This window comes from Synchiropus splendidus, chromosome 1 (genome assembly GCF_027744825.2).
Source record: "Synchiropus splendidus isolate RoL2022-P1 chromosome 1, RoL_Sspl_1.0, whole genome shotgun sequence".
NCBI classification, from domain to species: Eukaryota; Metazoa; Chordata; class Actinopteri; order Syngnathiformes; family Callionymidae; genus Synchiropus; species Synchiropus splendidus.
The window spans coordinates 55,807,178-55,823,589 of NC_071334.1; the positions used below are offsets into that span (position 1 = coordinate 55,807,178).

A 16,412-nucleotide genomic window follows, 5' to 3' on the forward strand; every position below is an offset into this window, starting at 1 on the left:
ATAAACCCCAGTGTCGTGCAGTGACTTCATGAAGTTCACCCACTGCTAGTACTGCATTAACTATTGGAAGTTAATGTGGTACTACACTGCATGTATAAAAACTACTGCATTGTCTTCTTTAAACACAGATACTATGTAACTGGAACTTGTTATAGTTGTACAATGCAACAGTTACAACAAGTAAGCTGCAGGAACAACTGTAACTCAACTGCCAATACTTTAGTCTGCTTCTAATATTTATTATGAATACTATCACCTGTTGTGACAAACCTGTTGTGTGTACTACTGCTCTGTTCCTCACTCATCATGCCAACTGCTAATACTACAGTGACTACTATCATTCCAGTCCACACTTTTACGATTACTATTATGACTACTTCTACTGAAGGGCCTTCTATAACTCTTGTTAACCACTGTGAATTGTATTACAACTGCTACAAGACCTGAGATTACAACTACTATAAGCTATGATCAGAATGTCTGCCTCTTCAAGTGCAAAAATATTGCAGCAATTATCTTTATCTGTGGTTGTACTACTGGCATTAACAACTACTAGTGCTGTTTCTTTTATTGATGTACACATAACTACACTGTGAGCGTAATTCCAACATAGTGACTTCAGAGTCAAACACCAACGCTGCTGCTTCAACTACTGCGGTGACGACTGTCGAAGCACTTCTCGATATCCATCAACTACAAGTAGCAACTGCTGTGTGTGGACATTTCTGACGCACAATTTCATCTGCAATCTCTACAAATAACTCTACAAGGACAGCTACAAGAACTCATTACTTCCCGTGTTCCACTTCATGCTTTATGTACAAGGACATCTCTGCGATCAGCGGACGTTCTGAGCGGCTTCAGTCATCCTACCATGGCATCTGTTTTTCGCTGACTCTGCAGAAAATCTCTGGCTGTTTCAAAAGGCAAGGAGCCAGACCGAGATCTGAGACATGTTGAGCAGGAGGGTGGGGGTCACCTGTATCCCCTGATGGCCCTCTCACACATCAGACTGTACTATTCATCGTTGACCCTCCTCCCGCATGGACTCCCTCAGAGCTCTGCAGCTCGTCCTCGAGTCCTGACTGTCGGCGTTTAGCATGACAATCCACCCCAAGTCCATGTTCCACAACACAAAGCTGCTGTGCTCAAGAGTTTGATGTCTTTTAAGCTTTTGACCGCCACAACCCCCATCCGCAGCAGATCCTGGGCATAGCAGGGTGTGTGGTAGGGCCTTTCGGTGAAATCATGAAGAAATGGACACGTAACACTGCAGCGATGAGTCAGGCGTTTCTCATATCCGTCACTAGAGGTTTCTCTGAAGCGCTAACACGCGGCTGACTTGGCTGTTTTCAGTTGTTCCATTTCAGCTCTGTGTGTGTTGAAAAAAGTGACACAGTTGCCACGATCGAACGAAACACCTCACCTACTGCAACTCCTAAAAATGAAAGTGTAACTGGTGAGGGACAATAATGCCAAACTCATGCTAGCAAGAACCCATGTAGTGCCATGTACGTTGGGATGCAACTATCAATCCTACCCAAAAATACTAGCACAACTGCAAAAGTAACTTGTAGTAATTTCACCACAACCACTTCTATCATAATTACTACCGCTACTCCACATAACGCTCCTTGCTCTATGAGTACACTGGACGCAGGAACAACTATAAATAAACTACCACCGCTTCCACTACTTTAGTCTGCTCCTAATATTCATTATGCAAACTATCTCTGCAAAATCTGTTGTAACTATGTGCGTACTACTGCTCTGGTCCTCACTCATCATGCCAACTGCTAATACTACAGCGACTACTGTCATTCCAGTCACCACTTCTACTTCTACCATGACTATTATGACTACTTCTACTGAAGATACTTCTATAACTGCTACTGCCCTGTTGACCACTGGTAATTCTACTACTGCTGCTACAAGACCCGAGACTACAACTACTATAAACTGTAACTTCCAGTACTGCCTCTTCCAGTGCAAAAATATTGCTTCAACTGCAAAAGTAACGTCCAGTAATTTCACCACTGGACTCCACTGGTATGTGGAGTATCATAATTACTACTGCTACTCCACATACCACTATGTCCTCTACTACACCTACCTCTATAAATATAACCCCATTTTCAAGATTCATGTCCTACGTGAGCCAAGACTGTGAAAACTGCTGTAATCTTGACTACCACTAGTACTATGACTACCCTAAGATCTATATGCCACTGCTACTGCAGGTACTCCAGCAAATACTTTGGTAGAATCCCTCTTTATCTATGTGAAGCACTTTGTGAACAGTGCTGGTTATTCATCCATCTACTTTGAATATATTCATTTGCTTTGCTCAGAATAATGCTTGCATTTCAAACCCATTTTTGTCTTTGGACCAAAATTAATATTGAATTAAATTAATTTATTCACTAAATATTCTATACTGTTATACTATTTGATGGGAAATATGTAATATAAATTAACACAAAAACACGAATCAACATAAAATGTAGCTTTTTTTAATGAGATGAGGTGCTACAGTGCTGTATTTGATGTCCCATTTTTTAATTGTATCAAGATATCTTCTAATAAAACTGCACTTTCACGGGTCTTTTAAAAACAGACTGTGTTCTGTTATATTCAGGACTCATCTATTTAATATTTATTTATTTCGCCATTCTAATATAGTCATTTGAAAATTGAAAGTAAAAATCAGTATTGGTTTTGTAAGTATATTTTTTTGGATAATAATGTGTGTCAAACAGGACTGATGTATTTTTATATTATTTATTTTTTTATTTTTTATTTATTTTGTATTATTTTATTTATTTATTGCAAGAGACATGTTGATTCCGCATGGAAACACCAAAATACTGCAGTACTTGTTTGCCACACAGTCATGTGATCGTTGACTGTCCCGGATCAGTGTTTATCAGATGGTTGCTTTGCTGGACTCCTCAGACCTGATCCACGCGAGACTGGCGGATGAATGTGGATCCTGAACCTGCAGACCAGAGTGAAACCGCTTCAGATGCGGTGGGGGCAGCAGGAGGTGGGTGTGGGGCGGAATCAAAGGGATGAGACGTATTGTCTTCATCTGAAAGGGAGCTAATGGTCGACCATCGCAACTCGGGATCTGAGATCCGCGGGGGGCCCCAGGGCCATCGCGTACAATGGAGCCCCCCCTCCTCCTGTCCCGCGGTGCGTCTTCCTGCCGCAATCTGCGGCCATCGAGCCGCTCTGGGGGAGCGCATCTGGGCCCAGACCTTCAGGAGAGAAGTTCACCGCGCCGCCGCGACCAACATGTTGCTTTGCTCGTTTGATCGGAGCGAAAAATAAGCGCGTCTGAATGATCAGAGCAGCGTCTTTAAGCGCATATTTAAGTGTCAAACGTGTCAAAACCATTCCAGTAATATGGAATTTACATGTCCTCTGGAAATGAAAACTGTTCTTATTTTAATGTGTGTTGATACCCAACTCGTGCCAATGTAATTTCATGCCATATTTTAGTTTCAGTCGGGGCAACGTGAATAAATTCAGACAGATTTGTGTCGTTAGGATGTAAAACAAAAACTTTTTTTTTAAAATCACTTAATGAAGTTTACTTCAGCACATAGTGCGAAAATGTGAAAAATTACTTTTGAAACTTTACCTACTCTGTTGGTATATTGAGCTTTTACATTCCATTTGCACTTGTAAGGGGGTGTTTGGAAGATCCCTTCTCTGTTGGTTGATATCGAAATAAATCCATTAACCCCCACATGAGAAGAGAAATCTTCCTTTCTGGCCTGTTACCAATTCAATAAATGTCTCGTCAGAATCACAAAGTCTCGAGTTCGGTCGTGTGTTTGTGACCCTTGGAGCCATTTTCATATCAAAGAAATTTCAATAAAACTCCACACGGGAACGCGTATGTTCAGATCTGCATATTCTCACGTGGTTTGTTGTAATATCAGCGTTCATAAATACGCAGCTAATCGCAGTTGAAACTGCGGAGAAAGTTCGCGTGAAGCCACGCCCACTTGTTTTGGGGCCGTATCAAGGTCATTCACAAACGCGGCCTCAGCTGCGCCCAATTGTTCCGCTCAGCCAATCAGCGCGCAGCATCAGCCCGTGATTAGGAAAACCTGTGGCCGGGACCACCATCATTCACTTTGGACCTTCCTCGCTTCTGGACTTCTCCCTGCCTGCGGAACTGGCTATGGTTCACGAGCAATAAGTGGCTTCGGAACTAACGTCTTGTCGTGTTTTGATCGCTCGCCTTCGCACCAAAGATGTCAGACAAGTCGCACAGTCCCGGTTCCGATTGTCAGAACCGAGCGTACGACTTCAGCCGCGGCCACAGCGGCGCTCCGACAGTGGGCCAGGACGGGTTCCAGCTACCCACCGGCCTCCTCCCGGACCCGGCTCTGCTCTACAGCGGCCTCACGCCGGCCTCCGGCCAGACCTTCTTCCCCTTCCCAGCGGTCTCCGGCGAATACAACCGCGACCCGGAGCTCAGCCAGCCCAAACATTGGTACCCCTTCGCCGCGCCCGAGTACACCGGACAGGTACCCGGTGTGGCCGCGGCCGCCCAGCCCGCCAACATCAGCCCTCCGATCGCCGAGACCCGAGAACAGATCAAGCTGCCGGACATCAAGAGCGAGAAGACCACGGAGGAGGACTTCGCTGCGGAGATGAAGGCCCAACAGTTCTCCAGCACCATGCCCCACGGGGTCTTCTACTCCGCCCCGTGGAACCCTTCCTTCTGGCAAGGCATCGCTCACATCACACCACCGGCCAACAGCAACAACCAGAATCCGTCCACCTCCTCCGCATCCTCTCCGTCCATGTCGCCCTCTCCACCCGGGAACGGACTTCCAGCGAGCGCCTTCTTCAGCCTCAACGCCGCGCAAGTGGGGCCCGGACCCCAAACGCACAACTCCGTTTCTTCCACGAGAAGCAGCGGCTCTTCCAGTGGAGGGTGTAGCGATTCGGAGGAGGTAAATTCAAAACTACGCTTCTCAAAAAGGTGGCGAGATTGCAAACTAAAAATCATTATCCGCAGGAGAACCTGTCCACGGAGGAGCTGGAGCAGTTTGCCAAAGAGCTGAAGCATAAACGCATCACCCTTGGCTTCACTCAGGCCGATGTGGGACTCGCTCTGGGCAACCTTTACGGTAAGGTTTAGTCCATCATTATTTCATGGATATATATATATATAAAATGATATTGCATCAGATTTTGTTGCTCTTTTTTTATCTTCATCATTGTTTTACTTGCTTACTGTAATAGCACTTTGTCCCAGATGTGCATGGTGAACAACACCAACGATTTTTGTTCATGTACATGCAGGTAAAATGTTCAGCCAGACGACCATTTGTCGCTTCGAGGCGCTGCAGCTGAGCTTCAAGAACATGTGCAAACTGAAGCCCCTTCTTCAGAGATGGCTGAACGAGGCAGAGACGTCGGAAAATCCCCAGGATGTAAGTTTGCGACAGTTTTAAAAGACAACAGATGAAAACACGGCCTTGTTTTGAGTGATGGTCGGCCTCCTGCTGGGGCAGCTTGAATGGAGACCTTCTGTTCCTGTGGTGTAGGGGTGTAGTACATGTGCACATAGTAGGTGGCTGAAAGGAGAACTGGAGACTAAACTAGACTTTAAATAGATGGATCGTGTGCGCACCTGTGCTGGCTCTGCTGGGCCGACCCTTGAAGAGTTCACACAGATGCCCAAGAAAAAAAATGTCCTAAATGGAAAAGGAGTATTAGGATGTTGACATATTGGAACCAGTTAATGTATCATTGTAGAATGTAAACATCCATGCTGATAACATGACTATCTTCTGTCCCCCAGATGTACAAAATAGAGCGTGTGTTTGTGGACAGCAGAAAGAGGAAGCGACGCACCAGCCTGGAGGGAGCCGTGCGCTCTGCACTGGAGTCCTACTTTGTCAAGAGTCCCAAGCCAAACACGCAGGAGATCAAGCAGATCTCGGACGACCTCGGTCTGGAGAGAGATGTGAGTATCCAGCGAAGTGCTCTGCACATCAATGCAACCGTCACTGACACTCCTGTCACCCCTAGGTGGTTCGTGTTTGGTTCTGCAACCGGCGTCAGAAAGGAAAGCGGCTGGCACTGCCACTGGATGAAGAGTGTGATGGTCAGTACTATGAGCAGAGTCCCTCGCCCCTGAACATGACCACCTCACCCATTCCCACTCAGCCCTACCCTTCCACCAGCTACCCCGGAGCCCCTCCCCCTACCCTCTACATGCCCTCACTACATCGGGCTGACGTGCTGAAACAAGCCCTGCACCCGGGACTGGTGGGTCACCTGACTGGATAGAAGGAGTTCTGCCGAGCCGCTACCTTTACTTTGGACTGCTTCCCGAAACTTCCTGCAAAGACTCTGTAGAGCTGCACCTCGTGAATGGAAGGGAATAATTGGGTCTCAAAAGACTAAATGCTGCTTTATTGTTGCTTTTTTTGTATATGTTGGACAATAGCGGATTTCTTGCAAATGCAGCGAAACAATGGGAATTGAATTGGTGAGATGTCTAAAGAGTTTATCTGTAGTTGTAGATGTTGGTCCTCACACAGTCGGTGCTCCACGCTCGACTATTTTAAATGTGTGCGTACTGTCTCGGATCTACAGACATTTGGTCTGTACAATGTGTAAAGACTCTTCAGGCTTTGCTCATGACTAAACTCCCAAATCTTTTTTTACAAGTGTTTTTCAGATGATTTTTTTTAAATGTAAAATACAATTGTCCTATGAATTTCTAATCTTTGGACTGTTTAACTGGGAGAAGGTGGTACATTTTTCCCTCTCTGCACAAGTGCCTTTCATCATGTGTATATTACAAGCCTTTGTTCGTCCGAAGGGATCGTTGCCCTCAAACATTTTAGCCGTCGTCCACTGTGATGTCAGACTTGCTGCTCATGTTTGCGTTTGTTGCACACGCAACACTGGGTTACCAGCGCGGCCCACTTTATTATGGCAGGGATTTTTATGTTTATGAAGATTTTGATGTAATGATGCAAAGTTGTGGTGTATTTCAATTGTTTTTGTTCATGTGAAATAACCATTTGAGTTGCCGACTCGCAACAGGACTCAGGGACTGTTTTTGTATTTGTTATTGATTTCTCCTATTCAGCAATAATTCGCCCTCCATCATCCCCCAACTCTTCACAATGAATTCCCCCCCAGATTTTGTACATTGATAAAATATAATTTATTGAATATTTGCTGAGTTGTTTTGATCCATGTACATGTAAACTGCATTTGGTTTATGTCAACAGATCCTGAATTGTTCCTTTTGTTTTTCCAAGTAAATTTTGCACGTGTTCTAAACGCATTTATAGTTTTGTCTATTTATTGCACAAGGTTTTTGTCCTTGCAGAGCCTGTCAGGCTTTCTGAGACGTACACAGATGCACATCACTTAAACTGGAAACCACATGCATCTCATCTGATTGAAGAGTTGTGAAAGACTTGCACTTGCAAAACAGGGTAAACAGTGGAAAGGTCAAAGTGTCAACTTCCACTTTTAGGATTTTCACTTTCAGTGCTAAATGCACCATGTACTATAGATAAATGTTGGAAGAATGTTGCAAAAGCACACTTTCTGAGTATGAGTTTTTAAATTGCAGGTTAAATTAAAAATACAGAATCAATATCCCCACTCTTGGGTACGATACCCCTGGACTTTACCCATAAACCCAGGTTACCCAGTGCAAGTGATGGAATTGTGCTGGTTCACCAGAGAATGTTCTCCCACACCTCAGATATATTGTATAAAAAAGTGACAACCCTGATCTTGGTCATTTACAGCGTACAACCCTATTTGTTTGGCCTAAAGTTTGAGAAAATCCTCCGACTTAAACGTTCATGCCTGCTGCCCAAGTCGCATCCTCACTGCTGACCTTTTGGATACGTACCTACTCTGGTGATATGAGAACTTTCTCTCATCATAAGCTATTTGCTTGTTCTTATTGTTCACTTTGGTAGCAGTACCTTACTATTACCAAGGTTTTTATTTCCTATTTTGCATAGCACAGATGCACCTGGATCAAAATCAAAACTCAGTCAGGAAATCCGCTCAAGCTCTGCCCAACAGCTGTTTTACAGTATCTACTTCCCATACAAATCTCAACACCTGTTTCTCTGTTGACACAAGATGCTGTTGCTTTCTATGGGACTGAAAAGGAGAAAGTAACTCCCCAATCTTGAATAAATCTGTAGTGTTCCACGTCTGGTAATAATGCAGACACTCAAAATGCACTTGACTCTGTTTATTAGTCTTCTTACTGTTCACCACATGACTTCCTGATATCCTGTGATCACACCTGCTGTAGCCACAACACCAACACGCTCCATGAGCTGACTAACAAACTGAAGCCAGGCTTTTGCAAAATGAAAAAAAAAGGAAAAACTCGCCTTGAAATGGAAAGAGTATTTTAAAAAGTACCAATTGGCAGCGATGAAGGCCAGAAAAATCTACTACCTTTATCTCTTCCAGCATCTCCAGTACTCCATGATGACCCCTGCCACACAATCCTTCACACAGGTGAACAGAACATTCAGAAAAAGGCCTCCAAGATCTCCTCCTTCACTGCTTTCCAACTCATCCTCCAAATGAAGCCGACCACATATTGTTCCCACACACATCTTAAAATAGATTATCGATGTTGTGCCCCAGTGTTTTATCAAAGATTCATCAGTCACTCTCAAACATCTCTGATAGCTCGACTGGTTTGACCAGCAGCACTACAGTTAGTATCTTGATTTGCTGATGCACAGATATGATCACGTCAACTGGAAACAAAAGGTTCCTCATACCATGACGTATCTGTAGGAAGGAACTTAGTCACGTCTTCAGAATTTGCTTCACTTCACTCTCAAGTGCATTGTAGATGTTTGACCACCTATGAGCCAGATTTGCTGCAGATCTTGGTGCAGCTGTGTCCCGTGTCAGAAAAGAGGTTGTGTGAAAAGCATGGTTTAGTTTTCCTGGAAATGAGGGGAGACTCTGGTATCATGAACTTTATTGCATGTTAGTTTAACATCGTAGCATTATAGTGTTGAAGTCACATTCATCACAGCACCTTTAATAATTGTCTACAAAGGTTACAGAATCTACACCACAGCACACTTGCTGTTAACAACATTTCAATATTTCAACTTTAGTCACTGACAGGCCAGTTTGATGTGTCTAAACACACATGCTTTCTTCCTCTCAACTTAACCATTAACTCAGTCAGCGTTTGAGTCTCCAGTCTTTCAGATTATATAAACCAGTTTCAGGAATTGAGCCTCTTGAGAACGCCGGCAGCTCTGATGTGCGAGTGCCCTATTGAACAGACACTTCTTTTTATTTTTGCATGAAACAGACAATTGCTGAGGTTCCATTAAAGCCCGAATCATTAAAAATATTGACAGAAAATGGAAGAGAACGAACAAAATTAACACAAAAAAATGAATTAATAGAAGAGGTGAATAAATGACCAGGCCTCCAGCAGGGTGTAGCTGAGGGGCAGTTTTAGGTGCGGCATTATTGGGGGGATGGCAAGAGCCATGCGATAATAAATAAATTCTAATAAATGGCACACACATTTCACGCTGGCACTGCCTGTCATGGCATCCTCACTAACGCTATTGTTTATTATTGTTTTTTATTATGTTTATTAATTCGAGCGCGCAGCGAGTGCACGTAGCCAGTGCATGGGAGACGTGAGTCCGATCTGCTCTGCCTGCCTGATGTTGTCCGGCAGCAATTCCGGTGCTGGAACTGGAACTAAGCACATGGTTATATCGCTCAAGTTTGTGAATTTATTTATTTATTTTAATTATTATTGAAATACAGTGGTACCTCGTTTTTCAAATGTCCCGGAATTCCTGGAGTTTGAACAAACATTTTGAGATTTCTTTGCTTCGGATTTCGAACTCGAACGCCCCCGAAAAAGCCAGAAAAGACATAACATGCGCGGAGCGATCATCTGACCAACGATGCGCTTTGTTATTGTGTAAAACGCAGCCTCTGTATGCAGATGTGTCCCGTTAGCTACATTTACTGACTGTTTTTTCTTCATATTGAGGTGTAAAACATTTCCTGTCTCCGCACTGGACCGTGGTAGAGTGTCACAGGGGAGGTGCTCGCTCTCCACACCTCCGAGGCTGGAGCCCACACTCCAGGGTTTGATGTCCTGTTGTGGGCTGGAGCTGGGACAGGGATGAGGCGAGTCTGGGACAGAGCGTGACTTGGTTTATGACTTTGTCACAGCCAAACTGCACAGAAGCGCACATTCAGAGCTGGACACGCACCGGGCACCTCTTCACTTCTGGAGAGACGTCACTCACTCGGCAACCCCTCCCACATGCAGCGGCCACACACATAGAGGAACAGCGCACCTGCAGCAGACACTCGACATTCACTCCTACAAAAGACTATTTTAAGGCTTGGAACGCATTATTTCTTTTTCCATTCATTGTAATGGGAAAAATCGATTCAGATTTCGAACAAATCGCTTCTCGAACGGCCGTCTGGAACAGACTGTGGTCGAGAACCGAGGTGCCACTGTACTGTGTTTTTAATTCAGCATTATTGAATCAATAATCATTTCAAACTCCTCCAATACATTTGACCTCAGTGAGCTCTTCTGCCCCTTTACACAATTTGGCTGAACAGGGTTTATGCAGCGACTGTGACAACGCCATTGTTATGCAATAAACACTTGCGCATACAAGACAACATCACAGTGACACATTATCCGTCCGTCTCTCGATTATTTATTGCGACACAGAGCACAGCAGTATATTGCAATATTGCTTTTCCCCCACCCCTACAGCATACTACTGCTCACCACTGTGTCAAAATGGAGTCATCAGAAGTAGAGAAACATTTCATGGACTTGTGCGACTCGTTGGATATTACGGGCCCAGAATGAGAGCATGTCGTTGACAAGAGCAGGACATTTCTCATCTCCCTTATCAGTGACTATTTAAGTAGCTACTTAGAGAGAGAGGAACTCACAGAATTGGAGAACTAAGGTCTGTTTGGTGGAAAAAAACAAGGGCGCTATAGACTTTTGGTGCACCATGTCCAGTTGGCAGTGTGTCACGTGGTGGAGAGAAAGAGGAATATGAGGAACAGTTAAAACTAACCAAAGAGATTGAGGAACTACAATTGAAACTGTCATTGATGCAGAAACATAGTGAGGCTGAAACATTGATCAACAGAGTGCCGGACGCAAGCAGTGGAATGTCAGCCTCTCCTGTCACTGTCTCACATGCGCCACCCCCATGTACCAAGTACCAGTTCAGTACGAGCACATGAAAAATACAACGATCCTAGCTTGTTTCTGCACGTCAGTTCCAGATATACGAGTTGATTCTTGCTGGTGACAGTGGGGACAGTACATGTGTACCTGCACTGAAGTGTCAAAGCTGGAGAAGAAGCTCTCGTCTGCTGTATTCAAAACCATGGCTTCTGCCGGTGCGAGGAAAAACACACCACCTCACCTTATTGGGAAGCCAGGCAGTCAGAGTTTGTTTAACTTTGTTTGTCTAACTTCTTTAAAGAGTTAAAGATGAGCCATGTTTCATTTCACTATGTGCCACGTTTCACCTAAAACGAACAACCGCATTCCGCGGATGGACTGGATGATGGCCATGTAGAACTCCACCAGCAACTTCGTCGGCAGTCGTAGTGTTCGTAGCTGCCTCAAGAAGAACATTCTCTGCTGAGCCTTCCTGATGAGAGACCTGATGGTTGGCTCCCATTTGAGGTCCTCGGTGATGGTGGTTCCTAGGAAGCAGAAGGAGTCTACAATGGGAATGGGTGAACCAGCCAACATGAGAGGGGACAGAAAAACAGACTCTCTTGAAGCCTATCACCATCTCCACTGTCTTCTGGGCGTCTCCATCTGAGATGAGCCAGATGATGGTGATGCCATGGAGAGAGAACACAGCCCTGAGGAGACCTGATGTTGAGGGTCCGAATGTCGGAACAGGCATGTTGAGCCGGCGAAGCTTGTCTTCAAGCAGAGCTGAGAGAATCGTCTTGAAAGCAGAGCTGAAGTCCACAAACAGGATCCCGGCATAGGTTCCTGGGCAGTCCAGATGCTGCAGAACGAAATGAAGGGCCTGGTTTACTGCATCATCCACAGATGTGTTGCCACTGTAGGCAAACTGCATTGAGTCCAGGAGGGGAGCAGTGACGAATTTCAGCTAGGATAGAACCAGGCGCTCAAAGGACTTCATGACCACTGATGTGGCAGCAGTGAGCACTTGGGTAGCTGCAGAATGAGAGAAGTAAGACAGTTCAGAGATCGTCCTTTAAATGGGCGGCAGCGAGGTAGGTTCACATGGGGTGTAATTCAGCCGAGGACCGCCACTGGTCTGGCCTTGAGAACATCTAGAAAATGCCACAGGGAGGCTCCATTGTAAACCACTAGTTTGGCCCAAACATCGCTCCTTTATATGTTGTGATAAAAAACATCACATTTGAGATCATCCCTTGGACACTTCCATATTAGGCTCTTCAGTGATCCGTTTTTTTAAAGAAACACCAATGACATCACATGTTGACTGTTAAAACGCCTTTATTTACGAGTGAAATCAAGTGAAGAATGACGTGGGAATGGCAATTCCACAATCTACACACCCACAACCATACGGATTAAATAACACTTCATGTTTTGAAAACGATTTTGGTGACACATGAAACATCTATTTCCACGGAAAGATCAGTCTTGTGAATGAATCTGCCCTGCTAAATACACCATGCTGCTAAATATATATGTAATACGTTTATGGGACATCAGGTCCACCCCTTTTTTAAAGGTAGACGTACCCAATTACAAACTCAAGAACGTGTAGATTTTTCAATCGTTTAAAGAGAAAGAACACCTCCACCAAAACATTACACCACAAAGTAGATCACGCAGTTCATTTTTTTCTTCTTCTCTTGAGCCAAGATAAACATCTGGGCACCTCAATAGCTTTCAGGTGAGGATTCCACTTCTGCTATTATTTGCTCTTTTGCTTGGTTTTGTATTTCTTTAAAGATAAGCTGCTTGTAGTGACAGAAACCATCAAGAACAAGTGCAATGCAGTGAAAGTTTGGGTGTCCTTGCTATTGATGCTCTTGGGCGCTCCACGCGTCTAGGTCTGAGTAAACCTTGTATTTAGGGAAGCTGTCCTGTTTTGAACAGACCGTACAGAGTCTTTTTCTCCAGTCTTTGTTCATCATAACCTTCCAGTCTTTCCTCCAATTAAAATATTCTCTGTACCGTTTTTTATCCTTGACTAGTTCCTTGAGATATTCTCCCAAGTCCTTCAGTGATGCAAACTCATCAACGTGGATGAAAGAATGAGGCGGTGCCACGGCTTTGTAGTCGGCCAAAGGTGCCCCCAGCACCACCGGCACCGTTCCAGCCAGGTACGAATTATCCCACAACTTCTCTGTGATATAATCTTTGGCCTGTGAGTTCTCAAACGCCAAATAGAACCAGCAGCGTTGTAGTGTCGGCAACTTCTCAGAAGGTGAGAGTGGATTTCCTGACCAACGTCCGTAGACTTTGATAGGAACTATGGATTTCAATTGTTGATACACTGCTGTCCTTGTGTGGCCGGTCCTGTAGTTGCTGACCAGCCAACAAGCCAGATGGGTTTTATTCTCAAGGAGGTCCAAATCCAAGTCTTTTCCAGGGTTTGGGTTTGGCACTATCTCACCGTAGGGGATGCTGATATCTGAATCCCTTCTGTAGGACATGGTCAAGTTGAAGATATTTACATATTGTTTCACGTTTCCATTGTGAGGCGGAGACTCAAGGGACATCCAAACCCATCTCTGACCCTGAGGTCTTGGCAGGTGAAGAGGTAGTTTCTCCTTCTTCATCAGCTCTCTGTTATGAAACACCACAAAGTCAGCCGTGGAAAACAACAATCTCTGGCTGACAACTAGACAGCGTGGAATGTGATAGAGCTTCTGGCAGATGTCTTCATCCAGGTCAAAATGTTTCCGGAAAGGCCGGGTCCAGAGCAGGACAGTGGTGAGGTTCCTCTCATGGCTTGACTTGAAATGTGTGGGTGTATTGGGTTTTGGAAACTGGAAAATTGCTATCCAGCCACAAAAGGCATATAAAGGAATAGTCAACACAAAGGACAGAAGCAGAAGTCCCTTCTTTGTGACCCTCCTGGCTGCTTCAGACTCCTGTTCATAAATGAAGAATAATGGACATTGAAGACGTTATCATAGTCAACGTGTAAACAAAAGAGCTTCATGTTTTAATTTGTACTCCTCACATGCATATTTGTACCTGAAGACTTTTATCGAATAAAACAACAACTTGATATTGGCTTTTCTTTGTCACCACTATGTGCGATTGTGTTTTTCAGAGTTAGAGTTGACCTAAACATAAAATGTTGAAAAAAAAATGCAGCTTTATTTAATTGTTCACTATCAACCACCAAGACATTCAGAGTGCATACTTCTACCAAACCACTTTTTATTCTCATGTAGCCCCCAGAACAAACAGCAAAAGCATGACTTCCGTGGCAGGAGAAACCACGTTATACTGGAATATTCAGCAGGTATAACAATAAAGTGCTCCTGTAACTGTAACTGGTCCAAAGTTGGTACACAAACTCAGTCTCATGGTCTCAGTGGGGTATAACAGTGGACCTGAAATATGTTGGCAGGAGAATGTCTCCACTTAAATATAGGTAAAATACAAGATAAAAAATACCATTCTCCAAGTGTCCATTCACCAGCTATACCTAGGAATAGATTGTTATATTTTGATCCATTGGACCGCCAGAGTAGTTCTCTGAACTCTGTTTACCACGGGTTATCAAAGAATGCAAGTTTTCTCACGCCTTTGGCATGTGGTATGCGGCCTGTTGATTTTCATATATGTGCCTCAGTTCACGAAGATAATAATCATGGCGTCACTGATCAAATCAGTCAACATGGACATCCTCGGCAGAAAAGCCCCAAGTGTGTTACAACCATGAATCCAGCTCCATAAACACTGAGTTCCACACAAATCCAGACAAAACTAGTGACCACGGGCTCTTCGCACGTTGGGTTCTGTTCCAGACCTGAAATTTTGGATTGACACATTACAATAAAATGTCATAAGAAGAAATGAAACAGACAATACATACCATTGCTGTTTGCTGTGCACAGATACCAGAGGCAGACTTGTTTTATTTCTTCTCTTTTCCCCTGGAGAGATAAAATGGTAAATGCAAATGGCTCTTATTTAGAGGTTTCTATGCAAAAACCTCCACACAGAAGTACCTTTCTGTAGTTCAAGGAATGTTTAGCAGGAACCATTTTATTCTAAGAATTATTCTCCAACAGAGTTTGTGTGGACACACAGCTGCATGGCAGCCATGCACCTTTGCTGCGATGAGAAACATGCACCTTATGTGAAGTAGTGAGCGAGGAATGTGGTTGATACTGGTTACGGTTGAATACAGGCACAGGACGCTGTGTATGATGTCAGGAAACGGACCACCCCTGAGTAAACTTTGAATCCACCAAATTTGGGTAACTACAGATTCATAATAAGGTTATTAATATCCAGACACACATTCTGGACTTCCTTTCTGCTGGGGTCTGTGTGTGTGGAGGCTGAAACAGATCAAAGCGGAGCTCATCACAATGATTTTTGGTCAAAATATTTAAGATTTAAGATGATTTTGAAGCTGCATACCCGTGACACACCACTGACCCGAGAATTGTCTGATTCTCTCTACCTTGTAACAGTTCTGATGATCAGGCGTCAAACATCCTTGGTCAGGAAGAAGCAAAATTGATTGACTTATTATTAGTTATTGTTAAACTGACTGTATTGAACCACTATAAGAGAGAACTGCGAGTCACTTTATTCAGCTAAAATGCCTCTTCTACCAACAATATCTGCACAACCTCAGGAAGTGGCAGGTTTTGAACAGGATGTGGTAAATGTTTCGAGCTGGCATATATTGAACGTTAGGAGATGCTGAGGTCACAGAGAGTTTAAATGCTTAAAAAGAGTGCTGAATTGATCATTTTAAAGGGAAAAACCTACTGATATAAGCCAATAAAAAAAAGAAAAATGCACGTACTGACCTGTTGGTGAGATCTTTCCTGCCTGAGTTGTTGTTGCCAACTGATTAGTTTTGGAGGTTGCACAAGTCATTTAAGAAGGTGATGTCCCCTGAGCAGGAAACTATAAGCCTTTCCCTGATAGGGTACAGATGTGTGGCCGGGGCGTGTGATGAAAAAAAATCACCCAAAAAAAAAAAAACAGAGCAGCATTATGCTTAAGAGAAATTGCGCCACACATCTTCATCCACTGCCACGTCATCGGCCGTAGCCAAGGTTATTATAGTTAACGGACAGTAACGAAAAATGAAAAGTAGAATTGTTAATGAATTTTTAAC

The 16,412-nt window shown here is 44.0% G+C and overlaps 2 protein-coding genes and 1 long non-coding RNA gene across 3 annotated transcripts; 1 reads left to right on the forward strand and 2 right to left on the reverse strand.

Annotated features, from left to right (window-relative positions):
- Nucleotides 1-4,268: 4,268 nt before the first annotated feature.
- Nucleotides 4,269-7,238, forward strand: pou5f3 (POU domain, class 5, transcription factor 3). The gene is made up of 5 exons (XM_053887761.1): nt 4,269-4,976; nt 5,042-5,153; nt 5,329-5,459; nt 5,831-5,995; nt 6,061-7,238. Exons 1-5 carry the CDS (start codon nt 4,269-4,271, stop codon nt 6,319-6,321), a joined length of 1,377 nt encoding a protein of 458 aa, XP_053743736.1. The 3' UTR covers nt 6,322-7,238.
- Nucleotides 7,239-12,580: 5,342 nt separating this feature from the next.
- LOC128765509 (alpha-(1,3)-fucosyltransferase 7-like) lies at nt 12,581-14,198 on the reverse strand. Its single transcript, XM_053876221.1, has 2 exons — nt 14,189-14,198; nt 12,581-14,096 (listed from the first exon to the last, which is right to left on the reverse strand). Exons 1-2 carry the CDS (start codon nt 14,196-14,198, stop codon nt 13,111-13,113), a joined length of 996 nt encoding a protein of 331 aa, XP_053732196.1. The 3' UTR covers nt 12,581-13,110.
- Nucleotides 14,199-14,250: 52 nt separating this feature from the next.
- LOC128748049 (uncharacterized) lies at nt 14,251-16,134 on the reverse strand. Its single transcript, XR_008412750.1, has 3 exons — nt 16,099-16,134; nt 15,147-15,207; nt 14,251-15,080 (listed from the first exon to the last, which is right to left on the reverse strand). It is a non-coding gene; the product is annotated as an uncharacterized LOC128748049 (long non-coding RNA).
- Between the last annotated feature and the right edge of the window lie 278 nt (nt 16,135-16,412).

What these genes read in the sequence shown, in the direction of transcription:
- pou5f3 (XM_053887761.1), top strand. Translation starts at nt 4,269, where the DNA reads ATGTCAGACAAGTCGCACAGTCCCGGTTCCGATTGTCAGAACCGAGCG. An exon ending in CGTCGGAAAATCCCCAGGAT is followed by an intron (nt 5,460 to 5,830) that starts GTAAGTTTGCGA and finishes TCTGTCCCCCAG; the next exon opens with ATGTACAAAATAGAGCGTGT. An exon ending in ACCTCGGTCTGGAGAGAGAT is followed by an intron (nt 5,996 to 6,060) that starts GTGAGTATCCAG and finishes TGTCACCCCTAG; the next exon opens with GTGGTTCGTGTTTGGTTCTG.